Below are 25616 nucleotides of genomic sequence, written 5' to 3'. Positions count from 1 at the left end.
AAGCTGGGGGAATGGTTTAATGTCCCAATTGAAGGTTACAAAGAATATATTAAGGTTAGGGCGAAACTTAACATCAATGGACTCTCAAATGCTAAAATTCTTGGTTTCTTTAATGGCAATTCTAATGCATTATCTTTAGATCAAAAAGAACTGTCCCCCTTTCACAAACTGTTATTCCAGTTTGTTTGGCGTTTTATCCTACCCCGTTCCTCAAAAAGAACCCAGACCAGTCTAATGGATCTCTCCATCATGTACTGCCTTGCAAATAACATCAAAATCAACCTCCTTTCTTTGATTATTTCACATCTTTCTCACTGCATTTCACATAACACAAAAGTGGGCTATGGAAACCTTCTCTCTACTATCTTCAAAAATTGCAAAGTCAAATTGCCTGCCAGTCCCTCCTTCTGTCTTGAACCTGAAAATTATCTCACCAAGGACACCCTGTCAAGACTTAGCTTAAGGTTGATCAATGGGAAGCTAGATTTTGAGAGGGAAGAAACGCCGGTTAAGGTAGAAGTGAGTGGTAAGAGGAAGCTGGGTGAAGAGGGAGTTCCAAGTGGGTATGTAAGGAAGAATCAAAGGATTGCTGGGTCCAAGTCTTTGAAGGAGCAGGATCAAGGTGAAATTGTGTTTATTCACCTAGACTCGGATCCAGTTCCTTCCACCACTGTTGATTTTCCTTTGTTATCTACTACTGGGCTCAACAAGCTACTCCGGGAAATTCAAGACTCTTTGTCCCTACTGTACACCAGGATCAATGTCAGAGAGACCCCTGTCTCTGCTCTGGATTCTCAGCAGCAACAACAAATGATGGCCATTAAGTATGCTGATACGGGGATCAAGAACAAGGTGGATGGTGTAATCTCAAAAATTGATTATGTGGTCTCCACTCTTTTGAAGCGCCCTAAGCCCTAACTTCTTTTAACTTTGAAACAATTGGACAAATTTTTGTTTTGTGGCTTTAATTATTGTTAAATATTTTTTGTTGGTTCTCTCTTTATGTGTCCTCTTTGAGACACATGAAGCACTTTAATATCTTCTATTTTCTGCTTTACTCTTGTGCTCTGCATATTGATTATACTCTGTTGTCCATTTTGCTGCGTTCTACTTGCTTATTTTTGTGTTTGGATGGCTAATATTATAAGATACGTGTTTGAGCAACTTGCTTGATGCCTGGACTGTTGACTCTCTAGTGCTGCAAGTTCATCACTTGGTTTTGATAATGACAAAAGGGGGAAGAGATATTGTTGGTATAAAAAAAAAATTATCTTAGTTCCTATGCATGTTTTTCTCATCCTTGTTCCCAGTAGAGCCTGATTTTATTCCCAGTCTTAGTTGAGTCTACTTCGGTCTAGTTTGTATGTTATATTTTTTTAGTTTGTGTGTTATAGTTTTTTTTATTTACTTTTTCTTTTCTTAAAACGGAAAAACATAAAAAAAATTCCAAATTATTTGCCATCATTAAAAAGGGGGAATATTGTTGTTTCACTATTTTGATAATGACAAATAATTGACTTTAGTTAAATTAGTTTCTTTTTATTCGTGTGTTATTAGTTTAATTTTATGTTATTAGATTTTGTCGTTCTTGCTTTATTTTAGTTTATAATCTAGATTTATTCTTTTCTCTTAGGTTTATTATCTTTTAGATATCACAAATAATATGTTAATAGCTTATGGAGAATTGATTAGGAGGTTAATCAAAAATTAAGTCGTTAAACTTTATTTGTGTTTGTTACAAACCGTGTATATTATGGATATAGAGATTGTGAAAATATGTGATTCCATAATATGCTTTAAATTAGTTTGTGCGCAGCTATTTAGATATTACTTGATGAAGAGCTGTCAAAAGCGAAACTAACAGCGCCTAAAGAGGAGAAGTTGAGGTAATTCCTAGATTTTAGGAACCACAACAACCCACCTATTTATGAGGCGTGGGATATTGGATGCGCGTGTGAAAATGGCGGAAGTTGTGGAAACCAACCGCATAACTCCCAACGGTATCTTGCAACGGCTAGATCGTGGATGGAGTGTGGCTGAAAATCAGCACCACTATGTTCATGGAGAAGATCATGGAAAAAGATTATCTTCTACAAATAGTTTTGTGTAACAATCTTAGAATGTATGCTTTCAGAATTTTCAGTGTAATGTTTTAGTGAAAGTATATTTGGTTTTACTCTTCTTTCATTATTACTTAGTATATTATAGATTGGGTTGAGTGAATCAAAATCTGTAATCATTTCGAGAGAAAAAGAGAAAGAGAAAGAGAAAGAGAAGAGAGAAAGAGAAAAGACTTCGAGTGAAGTCAAGGGAGAAAGTCAACTGTTAAGGGGGAACAAGTTGACAGGGAACCAGTTCCTAGAGGAACAGAGTAGGTCCGAGTTTAGGTTGTACAAAAGAGAGTCGTTTGGCCTAATGTTAATAAAGAGAATTGAGTCAAAATCCCTAGTGGTCAAGGTTTTTCTTCCTATTGGGTCTAGGAAGTTTTCCTTGTAAAAATTCTCGTGTTCTTATTTCTTTCTAGTTTATGCATTTATCTCTTTCTTAGATAAACATTCTTTTATTTCCGCAAAAAGTTAGAAAATCTCCCCAACTACAATTCACCCCCCTCTTGTAGTTGCTTAAGTGTTTGTACTCGACTAATTACATGAGCCTTCCCTTAGTCGCGTACAAGCACGCCTTAAAAAGTAACAAAGTTTCGAGGGTTCTCCTATATTCCACACCGCCCTCTACAAATCACCATTGTCACCACCAAAATGTTGAGCCCAACCGTGGATGTGTCACAATCTTCCTAGCCAATATCCGAATTTAGTAGAATAGGCACCAACAGAAATAGGCCACCAATATTGCATATCACTTGGCTGGCGAGCACTAAAGGGGATTTCTGTCACAAGCGTTGCATCTGCTGCTGTAAAATGTAGTGCAAGAGCCTTCTATCCCCAAGCACCTTCATCATTCATGAAGTCAGCCACTTTGAGATGCGCAAGGCTCTCAATCTTGGGAGGAGGAACAATGGAAGAAGAGTCACCAGGCAACCAAGCTTCATCCCACACCCCTATCTTCTCTCCATTACCCAACCTCCATTTCAACCCCTCCAACAACAACGATTTTGCGCCCCATATACTAAACCATACATAACTAGGATCAAAGCCTCTTCTTGCATCCAAAAAAGTGTCATATGGATAATATCTCGCACTCATCACTCTATGAACAAGAGAGCTAGTATCACATAAGAGCCTTCATCCCTAGTCAGCCAACAAATCTTGGTTGAAGACTCTAAGGTCTCGAATGCCCAGTCCCCCATGAGACTTTGAAAGGCACAACTTCTCCCAACTTATCCAGTGCATCTTATGCTCCATACCTCGAGCTCCCCACCAAAATCTATAACACAAAGAGTTTATTTCATTCAAGATCCCCTCCAATTGAAAACAAACTCATCATATAAATGAGGATTTCTTGAATGACAGACTTCAAAAGAACTTCCTTGCCAGCTCGGGACAACAATTTTTCTTTCCAACCCTGCACCTTCTTTCACACTCTCTCCTTAAGAACCATAAACCACGCTTTCTTTAACCTGCCAATCATTGTCGGGAGACCTAAATATTTTTCATGCTTCTCCACCTCACGAACATCAAATAGAGATAAGATCTCTAGCTTTCTGTTCATCTCTAAATTGTTACTAAAGGACACGTCATGTTTATTGAAGTTAATTATGTGACCAGATGCTCGCTCATACGTACTGAGAATATCAACCACTATCGAGCATTATTCTTGAGATGTAGTTGTAATCCCCTGTAAATTTATGGATTTTGTAAATATATTTTAATGTGTATTTATATATAATCAAGTATATTTTAGTATTTAAACGATTTAATTCTTCCAAGTTGACTATTTGAAAGTCAAATGAATTATTTTAATGATTTAAGGAAGTCAAATTTTTTGTCTAGACATACTTTGAAATATATTTGAAAGCTTAAAATACTTTTTGGGTTGTGAAAAGGATTTTAAATTGGGTATAAGGAACCCTAACCACTCAATTCATCAATCATTAAATAATACCTTTAGCGCAATCACCTTTTCCTAAGCCCACACAATTATTTTCTCTCTCCTCCTTCTCCCAAAATTTCCGCCCCCTCTTCTTTCTCTATCTCTATTTTCTTTTCCTTCCTGCCACTCTTTCTGTTCAGCCCTCTTCTCCTCCTCGTCGTTCGTCGGACCACCGCAGGCCGACCACTGCCAGCGCTGCTCGTCCCCGTGTCGCACATCCTCCCTCCTCTTCTTTCAATTCTTTGGTTATTTCATTCCTCCTCAAGCTTTATTTAATGCAAGGTTTATATTCTTAAGGATGGTTTTTAATGTGTTTATGTTTAAAAGTTATAGTTTAATTATTTAATTGTAAATCTAAGTTTATTTGATTTATGTAATGAAGAAATAAAAATTTATATTTACTTATTACGTTTGAATTGGGATTTTAATTATCAAAGCATGGATTTTTAAGGTTTTATGAGTTGTAAAATCATAGTAGTATATTATAGTTTATGAAACTGAGTATTCCTATGATTTTAAGTATGTAAAGTATGTTTAAAAAGAGTTTTAGTATATAATATGTTGCTGGAAATTTAAAAAGAGTGTTGGAGTTTCTATTATTTAAACATTATATTTAAGGGTTTTTTAACAATTAGTGTCGTAATACTATACTAGGAGGTTGTAATAACTAAGTTTTAATGATTAGAAAGGTTTTTAAACACTCTTAAGAAGGGTTTGAAGTATATTATCATTGTTGTAAATTTATAAAGGATTGATTGTGGATTTTTATTGGTTATTTTAGGCGAAGAATTCTCTTTAGGCGACTTTTTAAGGTTGTGAAAGTGGTCTCTGGATTTGTCTACACAAGGTACGTACATACCTATTTGAATGGATTAGTATCATGTCCTAAGGACGAGATTTATGTCGTATCATGTGTAGGGAACTATTATTAGTTCTTGTGTGAATTTTCTATTAAGTTGGATTTGCATGTTTTATGCCTTTGTGTGAAACATGTTGGTTATAATATTTATATTATGTTTGTATGTAAGATTGATGAAAGCATATGGGATTTGGAAACTTTATTATATTAATTCATATGAGGGATTAACATATATGTTGGTTTGAATCATGTTGTATTCCATTTGGATTATTTAATTATTTTATGAGGATCGATGGCCTTATTTAGTAAGTGGATTATTATACTTATGAAAGGTTGGTTGGTTGTTGACTTGGTTCAACGAATAAAGGAAGGTTATGGATTAAAGTTGGAATTAGTCTTGGGTTGTTAAGTTGATGATCACCGTATCTAATCCTAAGATAAAAATGGAAGTTTATGATTGTTTGTTTCTTATTATGTTATTTGTCCTACTTGTGAGTCATAACAAGTGAAGAAATTATTAATCATGTTAGACTTGGACATCTGAAGTGTTGGACAAGTATGAATTGGAGTATATGGTGGTAGCCCATGGCTTTTCTTGGGACCGGATTAATCACCGTGTCCGATTTTTATTTTAAAGGTTCCTCGATATTGTAGGTTGGGGGAATACGGAGACGCGCCCGTATTTCGTCTTCTAAATTGAAGACTGGTTTTGGTTTAGACAACTCGTTCCATTGACTATTCCATCAAAATGAATTTATCTATTGGTTGTGAAGTTTAGATCAGTAAAAGTAGTCTGTAATGTTATTTTATTATTATTCATCCCTGCTTGTTATTTATTAGTATAATGTTATGATTGCTTATTTATTTATTTATTTATTTATTTATTTATTTATTTATTTATTATGTAGTACTCAGCTTTGCTGATTACGTGTTTTATATGTATATGTTGATCATGGCTATGCCTTATTGATCTTGTGATGACCCATTTGGTGCAATCTCTTGGGTTCAATAGTGCATTGTCATTTAAAGGTTTGAAGATGATGCATCATGAGTTCGGGATTAGAGAGCTTGTGTTGACCATTTATTATATTTGATTTACTCTTTTTGTAGTTGACTTTGACTGTTGTCTTTGACTTTGACTTTTGAGTTTGACTTTGAATTTCGTTGGTTTGACTTTTAGAGTTGATTTTTTGGTTGACTAAGTTTTATTTATAAAGTTTATTTATTATGTTTTCCGCTGCAAAATTCTGAATAAGTCGATATGTTATCACACGGGCGATAATATTTTTATGATTCTCTAAGTTTTATATAAAAAGGGTATTTTGAAAAATAGAGAATTATCGGGGTGTTACAAAGTGGTATCTTGGAGCTTTAGGTTTTTATTGGTCTTTCGTGCCAACTTTACATTTTTAGGCTCCTAACTAGCTAGTTACTTAAAATGAATTTCTTAGAAATCGAGCTTCTACTTATTCGTTTGGTTCAAATTACTTTTCGAAAAATTTTAGACAGTAGATTTTAAATTATTCATGTTCTTTAAAGGTTCGAATATTTTTTTATATTAAACCAATTGGTCCGAAATTTTTTTTGGTTCGAAAATTCGACGTTCTTTTCTGATTTATTTCGTTTGTTTTATATATACTCGAAATTTATATATTAATTATTTATTTATAATTCTAGTTTATTTCGATTACTTTATTATTTTGTGAGAGATGAGTACTATAGGAAGGGCATATAGGATAGAAATATTATATGTCTGCATTAAATAGTTAGTTTAGTATGTTTATACTTTTCTTCCCTGCTAACTATTTAAGTATTCAAATGCTTTATATTGGTGTTATTCTTGCTTATTACTGGGATTATACACTAAGTGAGAGTATTACTTTTTTATAGATGTCATGTACTTTAAGTAAACGGACCTAGAGATATGACTGTTAAGGAAGCTACTACAGTGAGAAGCTACTACAACCCTATTGTACTAAGTAATGATGAGGATGATGGAGGATATGAGTTTGACTGTGCTAGCTACACTAGCGTAGAATCCGAAGAGTAGGTATGCCAGATAGTGATGATGAGGTTCTTCATGAGTTTATCGTGCTAGAGGACAGACCAAGATGAACATCTACCATGTTGTCAACCAAAAACCCCGACAATTCTTTTTTCCAAAATACCCTTTTTATATAAAACTTAGATGGAGGAAGCACTAGTGCAAAAAACCTCATCAGAAAATCAATTGAAAAATGCGAAGGAAAGCTGGAAGGAAAATCTGATGCGCTCCTCTTGTGAACCGCATCAGATTAATAAGATGCGGTTTTTTAAGAGTCTGATGCGGTTCCTAGGACCGCATTAGATTTTCTCAAAAAAAAACTCGCGACCCATTTTCCTCCCTTACAATCCCAGCCCACATAACCCATTTCACTCAACCCTAATCCCCCTCCTCCTCACTCAACCTTAATTCCCCTCTCTCTCATTCACGACGCCCTTACTCCTCTCCCTCACTCCTCTCTCGTTCTCAAACACCACTACCACACATCCTATTCTCTCCTCTGTCATTCTCAAACACCACCTACCACACATCCTCCTCTCTCCTCTGTCATTCTCAAACACCAACGCCAACACCACCGCCAACACCAAGCCACGAAAACCTAATGACACACCGTCAACGCCAACGCCACCAATGCCAACCAACCACGAAGGGAAACGACCGCGTCCTAGTCTTCAACGGCTCCCAGATCTAGTCTTCACCTCCTCAAAACGCCGACCACCACCCACACATCACGATTTTTTTTCATTTTTTAGTTGATTTTGTTAATTTTTGTGGTGATTATTATCATGTAATTTCATATTATTCTGGACCTGGGTTTAATTTCGTTTAATTCTCGTTTTTTATTTCTTATTTTTCTGTTAATTACTTAATACTCTGTAATTTTAAATTTGATTAACTATTTTATTTTTTCATTTAATTTCGTTTGTATAAATTTTTTAATTTTGTTTGTATAAATTTATTGGAGTTATGAATTGCGCTTGTTGGATTTGTTTTGTTTCGCTGCTGTATAGAATTAATGTTTTGTTTGTTGGATTTTCGTTGCTGTAATTTCAATATGATTTCGTTGCTGTAGTTTTGTTTCGCTATTGAACTTTTTTTTTTCAAAAAACACATAATCTGACACGGTCATTCTTGAAAACCACATCAGATTCTTACCATACTGATGCGCATTTAAACCGCATCATTTTTTTTGTTAGCTGTTGCGGGTCCATCTAATGCGGACCAAAATCGCATTCGTAAGCTCGATTTTGACCACATCATATGGGATTTTGTCCACTAGTGAAGGGTATATAGGATGGATCATGCATCGCACGAAGGATAAATAATATGATAACCCAAGATCAGATGGGGAAGCAACATAGATAACCCAAGATCAGATGGGGAAGCAACATTAACCTAGTAATGATGAGGGAATCAACAACCACAATCTACACAGAGGAGAGCACCCCTGACAAAGGAGAAGGGCGCGCGCGTTGTGTATTTGGGCAAAGTTGCGGAGCTAAATATATGGCCATCGTTGAGTAGGCATTACTATTGTAGAAGAAACAAAAATAGAAACTATTACTAAATATGTTCCTAATAGGAAACTAAAACGCTAAATGTTCCACTTAAACTAAAGTATTACCGTCACACTCACAATAGTGTTAAGTGTGTACTAAGGCTTACACATCTCAAGTCAGTGGCGGATCCAACGTGGTTTCAGTGGGTTCAATTAAACCCACGCGGATCCGGGTGAAAATCTAAAAAACAGAGTAATGCAAATAAATGTTATATATATGTAAAACACGCATTGTATTCAACATATATGTTGTTGTGGATTGGTGGTTAACATGCGTGATGTGTTATGCTCTGCCTAGAGATGATGCGGGTTCGATTCTGCTCAAATGTGTTTTATCTTCTTTTACCTTTTTAACATTCAATCCTCCGTCCTCCCTAGGCATAAAGCAGTAGAGTCTATGTTTTAGGCTCTGTGTTGGTTGGGTGTAAAACATTTTCAGTGTAAAATACTTTTTATGGAAAACACAATTTCAAAATTAGTTTTCCATTGTCTGGTTCCATGTAAGAAAAATGATAAAAAGAAAGGAAAATGAAAAAGAAAGTAAGGAGGTAGCGAGAGGAGTGTAAATGAGAGATAAGAAAAATGAAGGAAAAGAGTGTTCCCTTCATTTTGAAGGGAAAACGGTTTTCCATCCTTGGAAGAGTAATTTTACTCCTAGGAAAAATAATTTTACACTCCTTTGCAAACCAAACAATGTAAAATTGAAAATAGAGGAAAATAATTTTCAAGGAAAACAGTTTTCCTTGAAAACGTATTTTAAATATAATAAAAACATAGAGTTCTACACATATTTAAATATATAAAAGGGATTTTTGAATAGGGAGAAATTTATGTTTAGTTTTGAATAAACAACCTAAATGATCATATTATGTAAATTGAATATATCTTTTGCTACCTAATTCAAAACATTATCATTTTTTACAATTGGAGAGTGCTTGAAATATGCTTCAAAATGATAACCTTCTACAATATAATTTTACAACTCATGAAAATATAACTAATTAAATGAATGGCAAGATATTTTTTAGTCTTTCTTTTCGATAAATATAATAATAATTAAGCTATAAGTATAGTATACAACATGTGATTATAGCATTTTATAATAGGTCTAATTTACAAAGTTAGACATATTATCTTTCAAAACCTCAGCCTTAATTGCTACACTGGACCAAAATAATTTAGTATTGCAACAAAATTTATTAAGTAAGATTTATTGTTACAACAAAAACTAAAACCTATAGTGATAAAGTTACATACTCCCTTCGTTTCTTAAAGATCTTCTCTATTTCAGTTTAAGTCTGTTTTCAAAAGATCTCCCTCTTTTACTTTATTCCTTATTTGAAATTTTTTCCCCTTTTTACCTTCGCATGCCCTATCATATGGTCCACCATTACATATTTACATTATTAATTCAATTTTACTCCATTTCTCTCTCATATTTTAACCCCTTTTTATTTGTTTATTTATCTTAACCACTTTCTCTCTCCTACTTTATCTACCCCACAAACCACACAAATTGATTCTCATTGGTATAAGTACTAACAGTAACAAAGAAGATCTTTAGGAAACGGATGGAGTATATATTGGAATTTTGGATGATGAAAAAATTAGAGTTTGATTTTAAAAAATAAAATTACACTATTATAAAGAGCTCCATCTAAGCATGTCATGTTATTGTTTTCAATTGTTATATTTTTAAAAAAAAAAAAAAACAGTGTTCAATATATATATATACATATAAGGTATTTTAGATAAGTGAATATTATATTCTGATTTTAGATAAACAACCTAAATTATTATATTATGTAAATTGAATATAGCTTTTGTTACAAATTTGTAATATTTTATTTTATTTTTTACCATCGGAGAGTGCTCGAAATATGTTTGAAAATATTTTTCATATACAATATAGTTTTACAATTTATGAAAATAAATAATGTATTTATTCTTTATTTTAATTACAAGTAAAAATAACTATAAAAATAGCATATTACTCCATCCGTTTCCTAAAGATCTTCCCACTTACTGTTCCTACAGATACCAAGGAAAATCAAGTTGTGTAGGGCATGGTGTGAGTAAAGTAGGAGAGAGAAAGGGGTTAAGATAAATAAACAAATAAAAAAGGGTTAAAGTAGGAGAGAGAAAGGGAGTAAAATTGAATTAATAATGTAATGGTGGACCATATGATAGTGACATGAGAGGGTAAATAGGGAAATTAGTTTTGCCAAATAAGGAATAAAGCAAAAGAGGGAAGATCTTTTGGAAACACCCTTAAACGGAAAGAGGGAAGATCTTTAGGAAACGGAGGGAGTATATGTGGGACAATATCGATTAAATCTTTGAAAATCATACTTTTCAAAATTTACATATATATAATTTTGAACTTATAGCATACCATGGGGGCATTACATGAATCAAATGAAAGTTTGTCAACGACATTGCAAAGGTATTATGCGATTCACTAATTATTTTATTCATAGAACATTTATTGTATACATGATTAATCATGTTTTTTTTTTTCACATATATCTATATGTCAGATCTTATTCTTTTCTCCATGAACTTGATGCTACTAAACTAATTGAAAAATCAAGGTTTGCGATTCTAGACTATTTGAGGTCACATATCATAAAAAAAAAAAAAGAGAAAGTTTGATAATTCTTGATATGGTCATGTTGGATGAAGAGGTATATTTTTCTCTTAAACATTTTTTTCGATTATTAGTAGAGATTCGTTTTATATTTAATTAATTATATTTATGATACCGTCATTATGATCTTTTTTTCACTTTCCAATCTTCCATTACATATGCGTTAGTATTTATGTGCCATTAAAAGTTGACGTTGTGGCTGACACTCATGTTTTCTATAATTTTTCTGTCATGCATCTATTAAATAAGTACAATCTACTTTATTCAAGTATCATTGGGGTGTTCTTCATGTTAAAATTGTGTTAACTATGTTAGTAATACCAATTATCGGGATACTATTTAATATTATACTTAGCTACAATATTTAGTTTATTATAAAAAAATAAATATATCACAATAAAAAATAAAGAAAAAGATTATAATGACAAATACTTTATCCGTTGTTTTTCTATTGCAACAATGGGTTTGGGCATGGTTTTTAAGGAAATGAAAAAAATGGGTAGTTTAGCGTAGAAGTACTCCTTTAATCAACAAGTGTAGGGATAAGTACATCCTTAATAAAGTAAACGCGACTTGATGAGTAATTAATGATGATTTTATGAACATAAAGTAAATGCAATATTGTCAATTATAGTTGTTTTTACAAAAAGTGGAGTGGTCCAAATAGATAAAACTACCCAAAGTGGTGATTATTTCAATAGAAAAAGAACAGAGGAGTATGTAAACAAAATGGTGTTGAAAAATCTCATTTTAATCAACAATGTTAACAAAAAATTTGTAAAAAATAATATAAACAGTTACACGGGTTTCAAAACTACTACCTCCGTATCGTTTTAATCTACACACTTACACTTTTCACACATGCCCATGCAAAACTTTGATGACATATATCTTTAGTTTTGTATTTGTAAGAATTATATAAAAAAAACATATTAATAAAATACATGTTATGATGAATCTAACAAGATCACACATGACTATATTTTCATCCACGTATAAATTACAAATGATGATCAAAGTGAAATTTGTGAATAGTGTACGATATCAAAGTATAACAATTAAAATGAAACGAAGGGTGTAGACTGTAGTATATAGAAATTATAAAATTTATATCTGGAACCGCCTACCGAATCCGAGAAAGGCTTTACGTTGCCGCATGCCCGCCCTTTCTTCCCCATTTCCTTTCCTTGGTTAGATGGATTACCCTTTATTCTCTCTCAATTAGGTCGGCTACTTCTCTTATAAATACCTCCTCGTTTCCCCTTTCATCATTCATTCATCTCTTTGTAACTCTTTCTCATTCTCTCTTCTCAATCAAATCCCTAGTTTCTCAATTTCCCAAGGTTAGCATCTCTTCCCCTTCTCTCTTATTATTATGTTCATCATTTCTTTTAATTCGTTTGGTGTTGAGATAATATGATTTTTAACCTAGTTTATTTATGTAATATCTTTTTTTTTTTTTGCTTAAAATTTTATTATTCCTGATGTTGAACCTTAAAAAGAGGGTTTTTAGAAATTTGATTAGATAAGATTAGAGATCTGAAAGATTTTGTTTCATATTCACGTCAATTGATCGATGCAAGATCATTGTTGGATTCCGAATTTTGAGAATTGAGGGTTTCTTCCGATCGGATCAAACTGATTTTTTAATGTAAATTTTGTTTAATGCAGCATTTATTCGTTTAATTTGGAATCGGATTAGTTTAATGTAAAATGCATATTGCCGATAAAAGAAAATATATACCTGGTTTTTGATAATCTATCTTTTCATATCTCTGGTTCTTTTTGTCGTGAATTGTGCTAGATATGTTCAAATTTATAGTAGTTGAATTATCTGGGAATTGTGTGGGAAGAGGTTTTGGGAAATTCAAATTTTTGAAAACCTAGGGTCTGGAATTGTTATATATGTGGTTGGTTTAGGTTGGAATATGAAATTGTTCTCAAAATTCAATGGAAAATTAAAGGTGTTCTTCTATGATCGCAGATGCAAATCTTTGTTAAGACCTTGACTGGTAAGACGATCACTCTCGAGGTGGAGAGTTCTGATACAATTGACAATGTTAAGGCAAAGATTCAAGACAAGGAGGGCATTCCTCCTGACCAGCAACGTCTGATCTTTGCCGGTAAGCAACTCGAAGATGGCCGAACCCTTGCTGATTACAATATTCAGAAGGAGTCAACCCTTCATCTTGTCCTCCGCCTCCGTGGTGGCATGCAAATCTTTGTCAAAACCCTAACAGGGAAGACCATTACCCTTGAGGTTGAAAGCTCTGACACCATTGACAATGTTAAGGCTAAAATTCAAGACAAGGAAGGGATTCCACCAGACCAACAGAGGCTGATCTTTGCTGGAAAACAACTCGAGGATGGTCGTACTCTAGCTGATTATAATATCCAGAAGGAGTCTACCCTCCACCTGGTTCTCCGCCTTCGTGGTGGGATGCAAATCTTTGTCAAGACTCTCACTGGAAAGACCATTACTTTGGAGGTTGAGAGCTCTGATACGATTGACAATGTGAAGGCTAAGATACAAGACAAGGAAGGTATCCCACCAGATCAACAGAGGCTCATCTTTGCCGGTAAGCAACTTGAGGATGGTCGTACTTTGGCAGATTACAATATCCAAAAGGAGTCTACCCTTCATTTAGTCCTTCGTCTTCGTGGTGGTATGCAAATTTTCGTCAAGACTCTCACAGGAAAGACCATTACTTTGGAGGTCGAGAGCTCGGATACAATTGACAATGTGAAGGCAAAGATACAAGACAAGGAGGGTATCCCACCAGACCAGCAAAGGCTTATCTTTGCTGGAAAGCAGCTCGAGGACGGTCGTACATTGGCAGATTACAACATCCAGAAGGAGTCTACCCTTCACCTTGTGCTCCGCCTGCGTGGTGGGATGCAGATTTTCGTGAAGACTCTCACTGGAAAGACGATCACTCTGGAGGTGGAGAGCTCGGATACTATTGATAATGTGAAAACAAAAGATACAGGACAAGGAAGGGATCCCTCCAGATCAGCAGAGGCTGATTTTTGCCGGTAAGCAGTTGGAAGATGGTCGTACCCTCGCTGATTATAACATTCAGAAGGAATCAACCCTTCATCTTGTTCTTCGTCTGCGTGGTGGTGAATTTTAAGTTCTAAAGTTCTTAAGATGTTTTTAGTTATATAAGTAGATAAATTCTCTATTTGATGTTGGTGGTTTCTTCCCTTTGGTTTGGGGGCGCAATCAGACAGTTTGTAACGCTGGATTTGGTTTGGTGATCATCCAATGACTTTGTAATGTTCAAAACTAAATGTTTGATCGTTGTGGAAATTAGCTTCTTTCTCGTATATCCTGCTAGTATTATGTGTGTTTGGCTGTGATTTATGATGTGTTATGCTTTCTTGTAAGTTTGTATCCAAATCAAGGTGATGCAAATGCTTTCATTTTTCTTATGGCAATCGTTATGTAATGGATTAAACACAGGGTGCCTTGAATAAGGTTTGGCTTGTTCTTGGCCTATGGCTGCTATACTTGAGCACTCAGCTTTACTTGGGCTGGGTGGAATCATGTAGAGGAGTTAGTGCATGCGTGCGTCGGTTTGCTGGTACTGGAAATGAATTGTGTGGTGCATTTCGTGGCGCGCCAAGCAGCAGCGTTACAGAACATTCCAACAAGCGTTACATGACAATCAGGCGTGGAAGTTGCAGCTCTTTTTCCTTTCACATCTAATATGAGTTATGACTGCCAAATTTATGGTATGTCAATAACTCAATATAACATTTATCCCTCATTTGGTTAGTAGTCATAAATAGTTGTAGTGGTAATGAAATATAGTGTAAATGTGTAAAGAAGCTCTCATTCTAATGACTAGCTTTTTATGCACGCGATGCGTGCGATGACCTTTTTAGGCCTAATTATTACTAAGTAGTAAACAAAAAGAAAATGCAAGTTAGTATTTTACGGTCACCTCCATTTTGTGAATAAGATTCTTTGAAATACAATCAAATAGTCACCTCTCTTGCCTAACATATAAATTATGATTTCACAAACTTATATTTAAAATTTTCATCAGTCTCATATTTAAAATTATATTTGAGATAAAATTGTAAATTTTCATACACAATTTGATATTGGAATTTTAAAAAAAAAACTAAAATTATTTCTTTTATCTTGTTTTCTGATTTAACATGAAAATGAATTAAATTTAAATTGTATTAAATCCCTTTTTTTCCATTTCAAAATTTTACAGTTGTCTTGGTGCTAAATTTCACTATTTGTTTTCGCAAAATAATGTAATTTTTTTTTTCTAAAAATGATTTTAGCAAATTATTATTTTTTTTTTTAAAATTGATTTTTGCAAAAACCATTCGCGAAAACTTTGATTTTATTTTTTTTTTCAAAATTTATTTGTGAAAATGGTTTTTTTGCAAAAGTTATGAGCAGAATTTTTAATATTGGAATTTTTTTATAAAAAAACTAAATTTGTTACTTTTATCTTGTTCTCTCATTTCATGTGAAAATAAAGGGTTAAATTTAAGTCCTTTGTAACTAATTGTTATCATCTCCTTTTTTTCTATTAGTCGCTACATAACAATTGCTATTGTTTTTTCAACTAATTTGAAATAACTTGGAAGATTAAAAAGAATTATGTACTTTTTTGGAAGTTTGCAAATCGCCGATGGACAAATGTGTGATATCCTCGTTGAAATTTTATGTTTTTTTTACAGATTTTTATGCATAGCGTGTATAGGTAAAGAATAATTTGTAAGTGAAATTTGTGAGTTCTTGAGAATAATGATTTGTAAGTGAATTTTGTGAATGTTTTTTTTTATGTTTCTCGCCATATATTAGTTTTGGTTTGCAAGTTAATTTTTAGTTTTTTGTAAAGTTTAGTGATTTGCGGGATTTCTTGAACGTGATTTAGAAAGGGATTTGTAAAGTTTCCTAACATAAGTGATTTGGGAGTGATGTTGAAATTTAATTTCCGGTAGCTTTGTTTGAATCCCCATTTTGGTATTGATATTATTTTGTAATTTAGTAAGGGAAAGGAGGGCAAAATAGTCAGTTCAAAAGAGGACACCATAGGTCCCCCCTTCCCTTATGTAATAGAGATAATTGGGAATGGAATTTTATCACAAAATGTGGGTTTGTCTTTATAAATTTCCATTACTATTCAATACACCGTCCTAAGTGGTAATGAATTTTTAGGAAGAAAATGGATATCTTGGGATGAAATAGTATTACCACAAGCAATGACATTGAATTTGTAGTAAAAATTTACACGATAATGTATTATCATTTTCACTATTTATGACTTCTTACTAAACGAGTTGTTAGTATCTATGCACATTTACCTAATTGTCAAAAATAAATAAAAAACTATGCACATTTACAAAATCATCTTACTACCAAATTTTATAGTAGGTAGCAGATAGGGGTTTTAAAATAGCTCGTCTGGGACCTCGGATAGGGGTTTGGGATTGGCTCGACATGGCTATCAAATTGTCAATTAAGTTTGGGATTGGAGATTTGTCACAATTTTTGAAAAGTTATCAATTAATAGAAGTTATCAATTAATAAATAATAGTAGTTTATTTTTTAAAAAAAAAATTTAATGTGATGTTATCATCTCGTGAGAGTGATTTGCCGCAATTCTTTTTTTAAAAAAATTTATTTCCTTTTCTTCAAGATTGCGTTTGATATTTCAAGCTATACGTTTTGGAGCAAGACCACGTAGAGGAAGGTGGTCTCTAGTCCACCATCCACGCTTTGATTGAATCCTATCGGATTATTTTTTAAAATTGAAAAGCAAGCTGCCATGTTATACAATGTATGGCATTATGTCTACGTGTGGAGTTTGGTGACATGTGGCGGATGTGTGTGCTTCTAACACGTTTTAATAATATATAATATTTTGGTTCGAGCGATGCTTCGAGTCAGTTATAATTATCAAATATATTATTAATTATATATATTATAATTGATTGTAGTAGTTTTTCATAATGCTTTGTCTTGTAGCAAATTTTAAAAATGGACGTTATGTCATGATTAGTCGTTCAAAAAAAAAATTCTTATGAATTGGGGACAAAAATTAACAATTTCAAAGAAAGTTGGGTAATAAAATGTTTTATGTTCTAATTAAAAGGTTAAAGATCAAAAAACTTATCTACATGTTTTTATAATTACATATAATTATAAGAATTTATTATGTCTTACTTTGAAACATTAAGCATTGAAAGTGTAATGGATTAATAGTTAAACTCTCACATTACACTTCAAAGGTCGTGTGTTCGAATCCTAGCGTATTAGAAGTTTTAGAAGAGTGTCACGTGACACCATTCTTTGATAGAATCACCTTTTAATATATATATATAGAGAGAGAGTAAAAAATAATTTTTTTTGTTGTATATTGTTCATTGAGCTAAAAAGTTAATATTTGCTCTTATAAAAAAAAGTTAACATATGCTATGTAGCTAAATACTTTACCCTTTTTTTATGCATTGTCAGTGTAGTTCTTAGACCTTAAATATTTTTTAGTGTATATTACTACTTACCACGATGAATATTAATATTCATTGAGACCAATTAAACAAAATCTTACATAATTATATTTTTTTTCCTACATATTGAGAAAAATTTAGAAGGATTATCTCTAACTATAAATAGTTTCAAGATTTCAAGTGGGTAAAATAAATAAAAAATAGAGGGAATATTATTTAAGTTTCTTACAAAAATAGAGTTCTTTTTTGAATACTCCATCCATTACATATTGTAGTTCGTATTTGAAATCTTTAGACTAATTAGAAATATGTGGAATTTTCTAAAAAAATTCTAATATATAAAGGAAAAAACATAGTAATGAGGGTGTATTTGATTTGTTTCAATGAATAAATTGATGATATTAAATTTTATGATTTTTTATTAATATGTAATTACTTATATAAATAGTCTAGGATGTGCACTGACAAGCGTATAAGTCAAATCAGGAACATCAATAATGAGGAATGATGCTTGTTGAACCCACCCATGATAACTCACTAGACACAAACAGTTAACAAATGATTTCTAATCTTAAGTTGTAATTTTAAATGTGTATTTGCAATGGGTCATCAATCGACTAGATACATAATAAAATTTTCCATAATGAATAGAGGGAGTAGCTATATGTTTGAGTAATTAAAAAGAGCTTGGGTGGAATTGTGTATTCATATATTCTTACTAACAAAAAGCCAGTTACTAAACTATTTGAAATTGTAAGCATGATTTTTCTCTTTTCAAGTTACTTTGTCGTCGTCACAATAGCAGTAAAAGTTTTACTTTATTGAACACGGGGTTGTAGCTTTGAACATTGATGCTTACGTTTGTTCATTTCTTCAACATTAAAATAATAATGATTAACATGTGTATATGATTGTGAATACTGTTTATAAATAAGAAAATTCGATATGAACAATCTTATTTTCCAATAAATTTCAACTTTTGATTATTTTGCAACAATATCATAATCTGGACAACTTCTCAAAATACTAAGACACATTATCCTGCATATAGATTTGTTTTCAGTAATGGATTTGTCCTGCATAAAATGGAGAATGTGTAAATCCATCATCTCGTGTCTTGGGAACAGGTCAAAAACTGGTCTTCCACCTTCCTGGGTATGGCTGCTGAATAGTACTACACACGAGATCACCACACTACATAGTATATGTCCCGACTTACAACCATAGCCTTGGGAAATAGATGCAGTGTAACTGGTGCTTTGTGCTGCTACCATTATTTTCAAGCAATGTAGGATTTTCCTAACATATCCCACTTTAAAATTTCAAGAAGTGAGCCCACAGAAAACAGTACTGAATACTTTGATATCTTAAACTACATAATAATAGAAGTTGGGATTTTGCTAAAACAATTCCCACTTTGATAAGAAATTGTTTCAATAATCAAAGAATCTGGGCAGAAGTGCAGAACTACCCATATTGCTATCATCCTACTTTGTCGGTGCACATCAGCATATGTCCTAAATCCTAATCCTTTTTTAAGTACTGAAAACTATGATACCTCAAACTACATATGCAACAAGCTTTACAGAAGAATGATCAGTAATGTACAAATTATGGGAAAGTCTTCTCATACGACATCATTGGGGCCCACATCCCACCTAGATTTCCGCTTCCTCGGCCTATCTCCAGTTCTCCTGCCAAGAACAGTTGCAGGCTTTAACAGAATAAAGTCTTCGTCATTCGCAGGGCCAATCCAACCAAGACAAGGATTTCGTTTCCTGACTGCAAAACCTAGTTGCAAGGGAGAAAAACGCTCAAATCCTGGTGGAGCAGAAAGCATATAAGCTTCACTAAGACCTGCAGTTTTTTCCTGGTTCATGAGGATACCATTTTCTCGGTTTGCTACATCTATTGTAGCTGTTATGCTTGCACTAGTCAAATTTCCAGCAGGAGAAGAAGTCGGAGTAAGCACTGCAAAAGCAAGATGTCGAACGACAGAAAAACTTTTAAGCACCAGCCCAAGAAAGAGGTTCAGGCCTGTGAATTAAGCACACAGGATTTGTTCTTTTCAATAGTGTACTTTGTTTTCTAAGAGTGAACGCGCAATAATTAGTGCGACAAACTTGGTATGAGGAATGACATTATAAAATGCTAAAGCACCATAACTTGAAGCACACAATTTTCAGAAAGATGTACCAAGTTGTCAGGCTTTGGTAAATCTATCGAAAATCCAACAGTCTAAACAAAATCTATGCATATGTGTACTTCGATACATTGATATCTTAGTCCAAATGGAAAAACCACTATATTTAATTACCAAATGTACATCTATCACTATTTTAAAAGTTAATGTCCTGAAACCACTGAATTCAGAATAAACGCATAACAAGGTGTCAGTAACACCTTACATCAACAATAGGCAACAATAACAAAAGGAGAGGTTTTACTAATTATAATGGTGGGACCATGTGCAAGTGCAGATACTACTACTGTGCTTTAATCCTTTTTAAGTTCAGCTAAATCCACAGAAGCAATCACAATGAGAGCTGGGGTTTATGTCAATTTAAACATTTCTTATTAAAGAATCAAGAAGAGTTAGGATTCGTTTTTTCAGTAGAACAAAAATACCACCACGAATGATAACAAATGACAAAAAACTTAAGTGGACAACTACTTTAGATTCCACATCTGGACTAATTTTGCAAAAGGAATCTCATCCATACATAAAAGATATTATATATAAAAACTTAGGAGTACTAAACAACTATGCAGCGGAGCAACTCCTGAGATTTCCCTTTAACACCTTAAAGCCTATCATACGTATAAAAAGCAACCTGACCAAACAATATGAATTGTTTATTCAATCTTTGCTGATTAGGAGAGACTGTCTCTAATGGCTGGCTAATCAGCAATTTGTTATAAATTAACTAAAGGCAGTGGACCCAACAAAAGCGTTCAACTTCTTTTAGGCCTCAGGTTCCAAGTCATAAGGAGAATTGGATGTAATGCTTTACTGCAAAGTGCCTATGTACCACATTATGAGAGAATACACAAGAAGATACGATCACCAACAAATTAGTCAGAATATTGGACTCTCTCATTCAAGATAATTCCTATTGAATTGGAGTGATCCTCATTTCAAACATAAAGGAAGGCAAGGAGATCTTGAGAAGGAAAGAAACCAGAAAAATTATGAATCTTCCTAAGTAAACCTTGTATTGAAGTTATACAAAGACTAGAAGGCAGGTGAGAGAACGAAAAATGGCATGTCTCCTACTCTCCTCCAAGGAATCCACGGTAAGAGAATGTATCTTGTTAGCAGTTTTAAACCTGGTAAAAAAAAAAAGAAAAAGAAGAGATTTGGCTCATGAATCTCCAAGGGCTCATATGGAAAGCTATAGTTTACACTTTCCACAGAACACGGGAGGCTTGTCCAAAGGTCATACTTACTCTTGCTAAAGGGAACCAGGAACCTAAGAATGAAAACTTCCACAACGACTAATCCGCAAGAAACTGTTCCTAGATGCCAAACTCCCAAAACACAAGCACCCCTCATATTCAAAGACCATGTACCAGAGGAGCCCTGACAAAATTCATTCAAAATAACAATCTGAATAAAGAAAATGAGTTCATCCATGCCTATTTATAAAACTTAGTACTAGTTTTGCATTTATAAAAAAAATACAAATAAATATGCCCTTGGACTAACCGCTTATTAACCCAAGATGTTGAACTATATACTTTAGCTATAGACAAAACCATTGTCCCAGAACACCCTCCTCCTAATAAACCTCTTAAAGGTATGAGACGGTCTCATGGCTCTAAAGCACAGGATCAACACTTAACACCAAATGAAACAACAAGGCCCTTTATGTGGCAACTTACTTCGCAACAGGAAAGGAATGGTGGAGCATCCCTATACTCCAAATAGATCGACTTGAACTTAAATAGTTTGAACATATGAGTTTATGTACATGACTAGCTTAGAGAAGACGATAAATGTACAATTTGATCACATATTGTTATATACAGGCAATAAGATCAAATCAGAACAGAACCGCTGTACAGAAGGCATATATTTGAGACCATTGATTCTACATTCAACTTACTGAGTCACAACAGGCAACTAACTAGTCAAACCAAAATTTCCGTTATTAGACGTAGCACTTCCCACGGATGGAGGAAATATTCTTTTTTTTTTTTGACAGGATGAATGGGGGGGAATATACTGCACCACATACATAGCACATCTCAGAAAGTCTAGGATAAGAAAAGGAGAGAGATCAGCGATATGGTTGTTTTTTACTTAGTCTTATTCTAGCCCCCACCCCTCTTCCTACGACCAAAGAGAGAGGAAGAAAAAAGGCTCAAAATATAATAGAGTTAACTCTGCATTGGCAACATGACATCTAAGAATAACAAAAATTCAACTTGGAATATACAACAGAGAAACTTGGTCAAAATTCTCATGCATTTTCTGCTTGGCGGCTTTAAGGCTACTAGATTATTATAATGTTATACAAAGTAAATAAAGACTACAACTAAACAAATCACCAAATTTTCATTAAAGAAATCAATAAAGCAGCAGAGAAAGTAATCCTTTTACCTGCTAGAGGACTTGGCGAAGGAGCATCAGTTATGGGAGTTGCCAAGGCAGTATCTTGGTTAGAGCATAAAGGCTCACTGGCTTCACTTGATGGACCAACCTCTGATGGTTCAGCCTCCCCGTCCTCACCACCTAGCCGGCTAGCTTTGTTTGGTGAATCCTTCAAAGCATGCAAACAATCTTTATCAAATCAAGTAGCCATTTTTCAATTGCAAACAAAAGTACAAGCAAGAACAACTTTTTTCGGCAATTACAACCCATAAAGAGATTTTGGTTTACATAACTGAGTCCACTTGAACAAACCAAGTATAACCCATTTCACCATCATCAAAATACCCATAAATTGTCATTATTACTACAAGTCTACAACAACAACAATTAGGATGCTCTACAACAAACCAAGAGCTATGTTAGTTGGAAACTGAAAAAAGAATACAAAACGGACAAGGACACGAGAAACAAGTGTTAACAATTAATTATATTCCGCTTATGAAGAAGTTCATTACGACTTCCATGAAGTTTCTGGGCAACACACATCGTAATTCATAAAACAATATTTCCACAAAATAAATTGTTCATACAGCATATTAATAAGAAATCATACAATGAAAGAAGGTTCCCCTTGTTTACATTGCACACCCTCCTGCTCCTGCTCCTGCTCCTGCTCCTCCAGTATACACTCGATTAACAGCTTGTAGGAGGCCTCTTCAATGGCTATCCACCCATGATCATCCTCATACAACTATAATCACCAAAAATAATTAATTCTTATTATATACATACCGGATTTCAGATTCAGCAATCATATTTGAAAATTATATCTACAAACTAAAAGATGACAAAGTTTCGAATTTCAAATTCAATGGTGACTAATAGATTACTAGTACTAGTTACTATATGTCTACATCTATTAACAAAGCAAAAGAAAAAGCCAAACTAGAACGGGACGCACTTATACAATAAATTATCTTATAAAAAACAAAATCCCAGGCTCATTATCTAATAAAAGATTCAAGCACCAAAATACCCATTTCAAAGAGTGGGACACTACACCACAAAATTAACCAAGATGAACTAAAGAAGAAATGATTAATGACATGGTTTTGAGACCTACTTCGAGTAGGTCCTTTACTTTCTGTCGAATTTTTTCTGGGGGAAAACCCATTGGAGTTAGAGCATCAATGGCAGCGTCCATACGTTTGAGACCCACCTACAGAAGTTACAACAAAATCATGTAAATAAAAACTTGGAGCAGAAAATATACAGTAGTGCACCAAGAGTTTGAGCGGAGTAATGTAAGTAGCAGACTTACCTTGCGACGTCTGGGTGGCATCGTTCTGCCGAGAAATGGCTGAAAATTGAGCAAGGAAACAGAGAGAATGTGATGGGATTGGGGTTCATAAGAGAAAGAGAGAAAGCTTGTGAATTCTGTAATGGGTCGTTGTGCACCTGGTAGAGTATACACGCAAGTATAGTCTCATAGAGAGGAAGGTGGGAACTGAGCACGCTATAAAACCATCCCTTACATTTTTTTTTTTTCTTTTTCCACGAAGAAAGGGCCTTAACCGAACCGAAACCTCGCACAGGTCAACCCGATCCAGGTTTGCAGGTAAGGTCTCTTGAGAGTAGGGGGATTGGGCTTTACCATATATCATTGTATTTATTAAACGTAGCTCGTATTTTTATGTGTTTGATTTCTTTTTTACCTCAAAAATATATAAATTTTAGAACTTAGTTGGAATCAAACCAATTTTTTGTCTCCACTATGGTGGAACCGACCATTTTTCCGTTTCCTTCATGGTAAAAATGAATTTTTTTTGTTCCTCCTTAGTAGAACCCAAATAAATTCGATAGAACCCAAAAAAATCATTTTGATAGAACCAAAAAATTATTTCGGTTTTTTATTTTTAAAATTACGTAGTACTGGAGGAGAAAGGGAGAAAGGGAGAAAGAGGAAGAAGAATAAGGGAGGTAATGCATGCGGGGGCTGGCTGCTCGTTGTGGAGGGGTTGTGATGGGGGGCTGCGTGTTATTAGGGGCGTATGGAGAGGAGGGGGGGAAACGAGGGAGGCGAGGAGGGCGGGGGGAAAGGGGTGAAAGAAGGGAGGCTAAGGGTGGGATGAGGGTTATGGGGATGCATGTTATGAGGGACGAAGGGAGAAGAAAGGGGGAAGGGGGAGGCGAAGGGTGGGGTGGGTAGCAATGGCGTCGGTAACGGGGTGGGGGACTGTAGGGGGTTGCGGTAGGTGAAGAGGGCTGGGGTAGGGGCTGCAGGGAGGGATAGAGCGGGGTTGGAGGTGGGGGTTGGCGGGGGTGGGGGTGGGGACCGGGTGGGAAGATGGCGGGGGTAGTGGTGGCAATGGTGGCAGAAGGGGTGGCAGTTACTAGTTATAGAGGAAGAAGAAATAGAAGAGGGGGAGGAAAGAAGAAAAAACACGGTATAAATTCGGATGGTATAAGATGAATACGGGCGACAAATAGCGTGGAGGTGAAAGTAACCCAAATCATTGAAATGGGTATGCAATGAACATTAAAACATATGTAATGAACAACGGCAAATTAAAAAAACTATATTTGACAGTCACATTTTCCAAACAGATATTAATTACATCATATTCATTCATTTCTGCAGCACATGTACCCAAAATCTTTATCTGCCAGAGTTTGTCTTATAAGAGACCGCCTATTTTTAAAATTAAAATTAGGCAATAGTAAGCCCAATATTTAAATCAAAATTTATCCAATAGTGACTAGGTTAATTTCTTTCGGTGACTAGGTTAATTCATTTAGTGACTAAGTCTACTTTTATATTAAAATTAGACCATCTCTTTTAATTATTTTTGTATCTGCAATCTAAACTCTCCAACTTCTCCCTACTTTTTCTTCAAAACTCTATAACTTCTCTCTACTTTATCTTTCCCAAACTCTCCATTTCTTTCTTCTAAAGTCATTTTCTTGTGTAATTCTGTTGGAAAAATAGATTTCAAGCAAGCAACATTAAAAAAAAATAGAGACCTCTGAAAACCAATGCAAGTTTCGCAATATCAAAACCTAAGGAAATACATGTTTAGTAAAACAATAGTATTTAGAGTTTCTTATTGTAAAAATGTGCATTTTTTTTCCTAATTGAAGTATATGCTCAATTTCTCATACTTGCTAAAATCAACGACGAGTTTGGAACTTAGCTAGAGATCTAAACAAGTATTTTTCTCCCCCTCTATGATATATTGTTTATTTAAGTTCAACCCTTGATCATTATGCATATTGTTCATGATTATTTTTCTTATCTTTTATTGTCACCTAATGTTCATTTAAGTACAACTAACATTGTTAATGTATTTTCTTTATGTTAGTTGATTTATAGAAATT

At 34.1% G+C, this 25616-nt stretch overlaps 2 protein-coding genes and 1 long non-coding RNA gene across 4 annotated transcripts in view; 2 read left to right on the top strand and 1 right to left on the bottom strand.

Annotated features, from left to right (window-relative positions):
• The window catches only part of LOC125499511 (uncharacterized), a 40751-nt gene extending 32823 nt beyond the window's left edge, over positions 1–7928 (top strand). The window contains exons 3-4 of the long non-coding RNA XR_007276387.2: positions 4829–4894; positions 6797–7928. This is a non-coding gene — a long non-coding RNA (uncharacterized LOC125499511). The remainder of the gene's footprint in view (positions 1–4828; positions 4895–6796) is intronic.
• Positions 7929–12264: 4336 nt separating this feature from the next.
• LOC104908937 (polyubiquitin 4) lies at positions 12265–14488 on the top strand. The gene is given in 3 exon segments (XM_010698106.4): positions 12265–12501; positions 13143–14138; positions 14140–14488. Coding segments are annotated over 2 exon segments (1149 nt in total). The 5' UTR covers positions 12265–12501; the 3' UTR covers positions 14293–14488.
• Positions 14489–18971: 4483 nt separating this feature from the next.
• Positions 18972–23755, bottom strand: LOC104908938 (hypothetical protein). 2 transcript variants are annotated; one of them, XM_010698108.3, is made up of 6 exons: positions 23560–23755; positions 23362–23457; positions 22852–22989; positions 22248–22407; positions 19529–19612; positions 18972–19432 (listed from the first exon to the last, which is right to left on the bottom strand). In XM_010698108.3, exons 1-6 carry the CDS (start codon positions 23578–23580, stop codon positions 19269–19271), a joined length of 663 nt encoding a protein of 220 aa, XP_010696410.1. In that variant the 5' UTR covers positions 23581–23755; the 3' UTR covers positions 18972–19268. The 2 variants fall into 2 exon arrangements, with proteins under 2 accessions (XP_010696410.1, XP_010696409.1); XM_010698107.3 differs by having other exon boundaries at positions 18972–19612; positions 23560–23753.
• Between the last annotated feature and the right edge of the window lie 1861 nt (positions 23756–25616).

The sequence above is a fragment of the Beta vulgaris genome, chromosome 7 (genome assembly GCF_026745355.1).
Source record: "Beta vulgaris subsp. vulgaris cultivar EL10 chromosome 7, EL10.2, whole genome shotgun sequence".
NCBI classification, from domain to species: domain Eukaryota; kingdom Viridiplantae; phylum Streptophyta; class Magnoliopsida; order Caryophyllales; family Amaranthaceae; genus Beta; species Beta vulgaris.
The sequence above is the reverse complement of the archived record's forward strand: the minus strand, read 5'-3'. Positions and strand labels throughout refer to the sequence as shown.

Bases quoted from the DNA above. Each gene is read 5' to 3' on its own strand.
- LOC104908938 (XM_010698107.3), bottom strand. From the start codon at position 23,580: ATGCCACCCAGACGTCGCAAG. The intron at 22,408-22,851 runs GTATGATTTCTT...CATGCTTTGAAG, and splicing joins AAGGGGAACCTTCTTTCATT to GATTCACCAAACAAAGCTAG. The intron at 19,613-22,247 runs GTAAAAGGATTA...TTGCTTTTGCAG, and splicing joins TTCGCCAAGTCCTCTAGCAG to TGCTTACTCCGACTTCTTCT.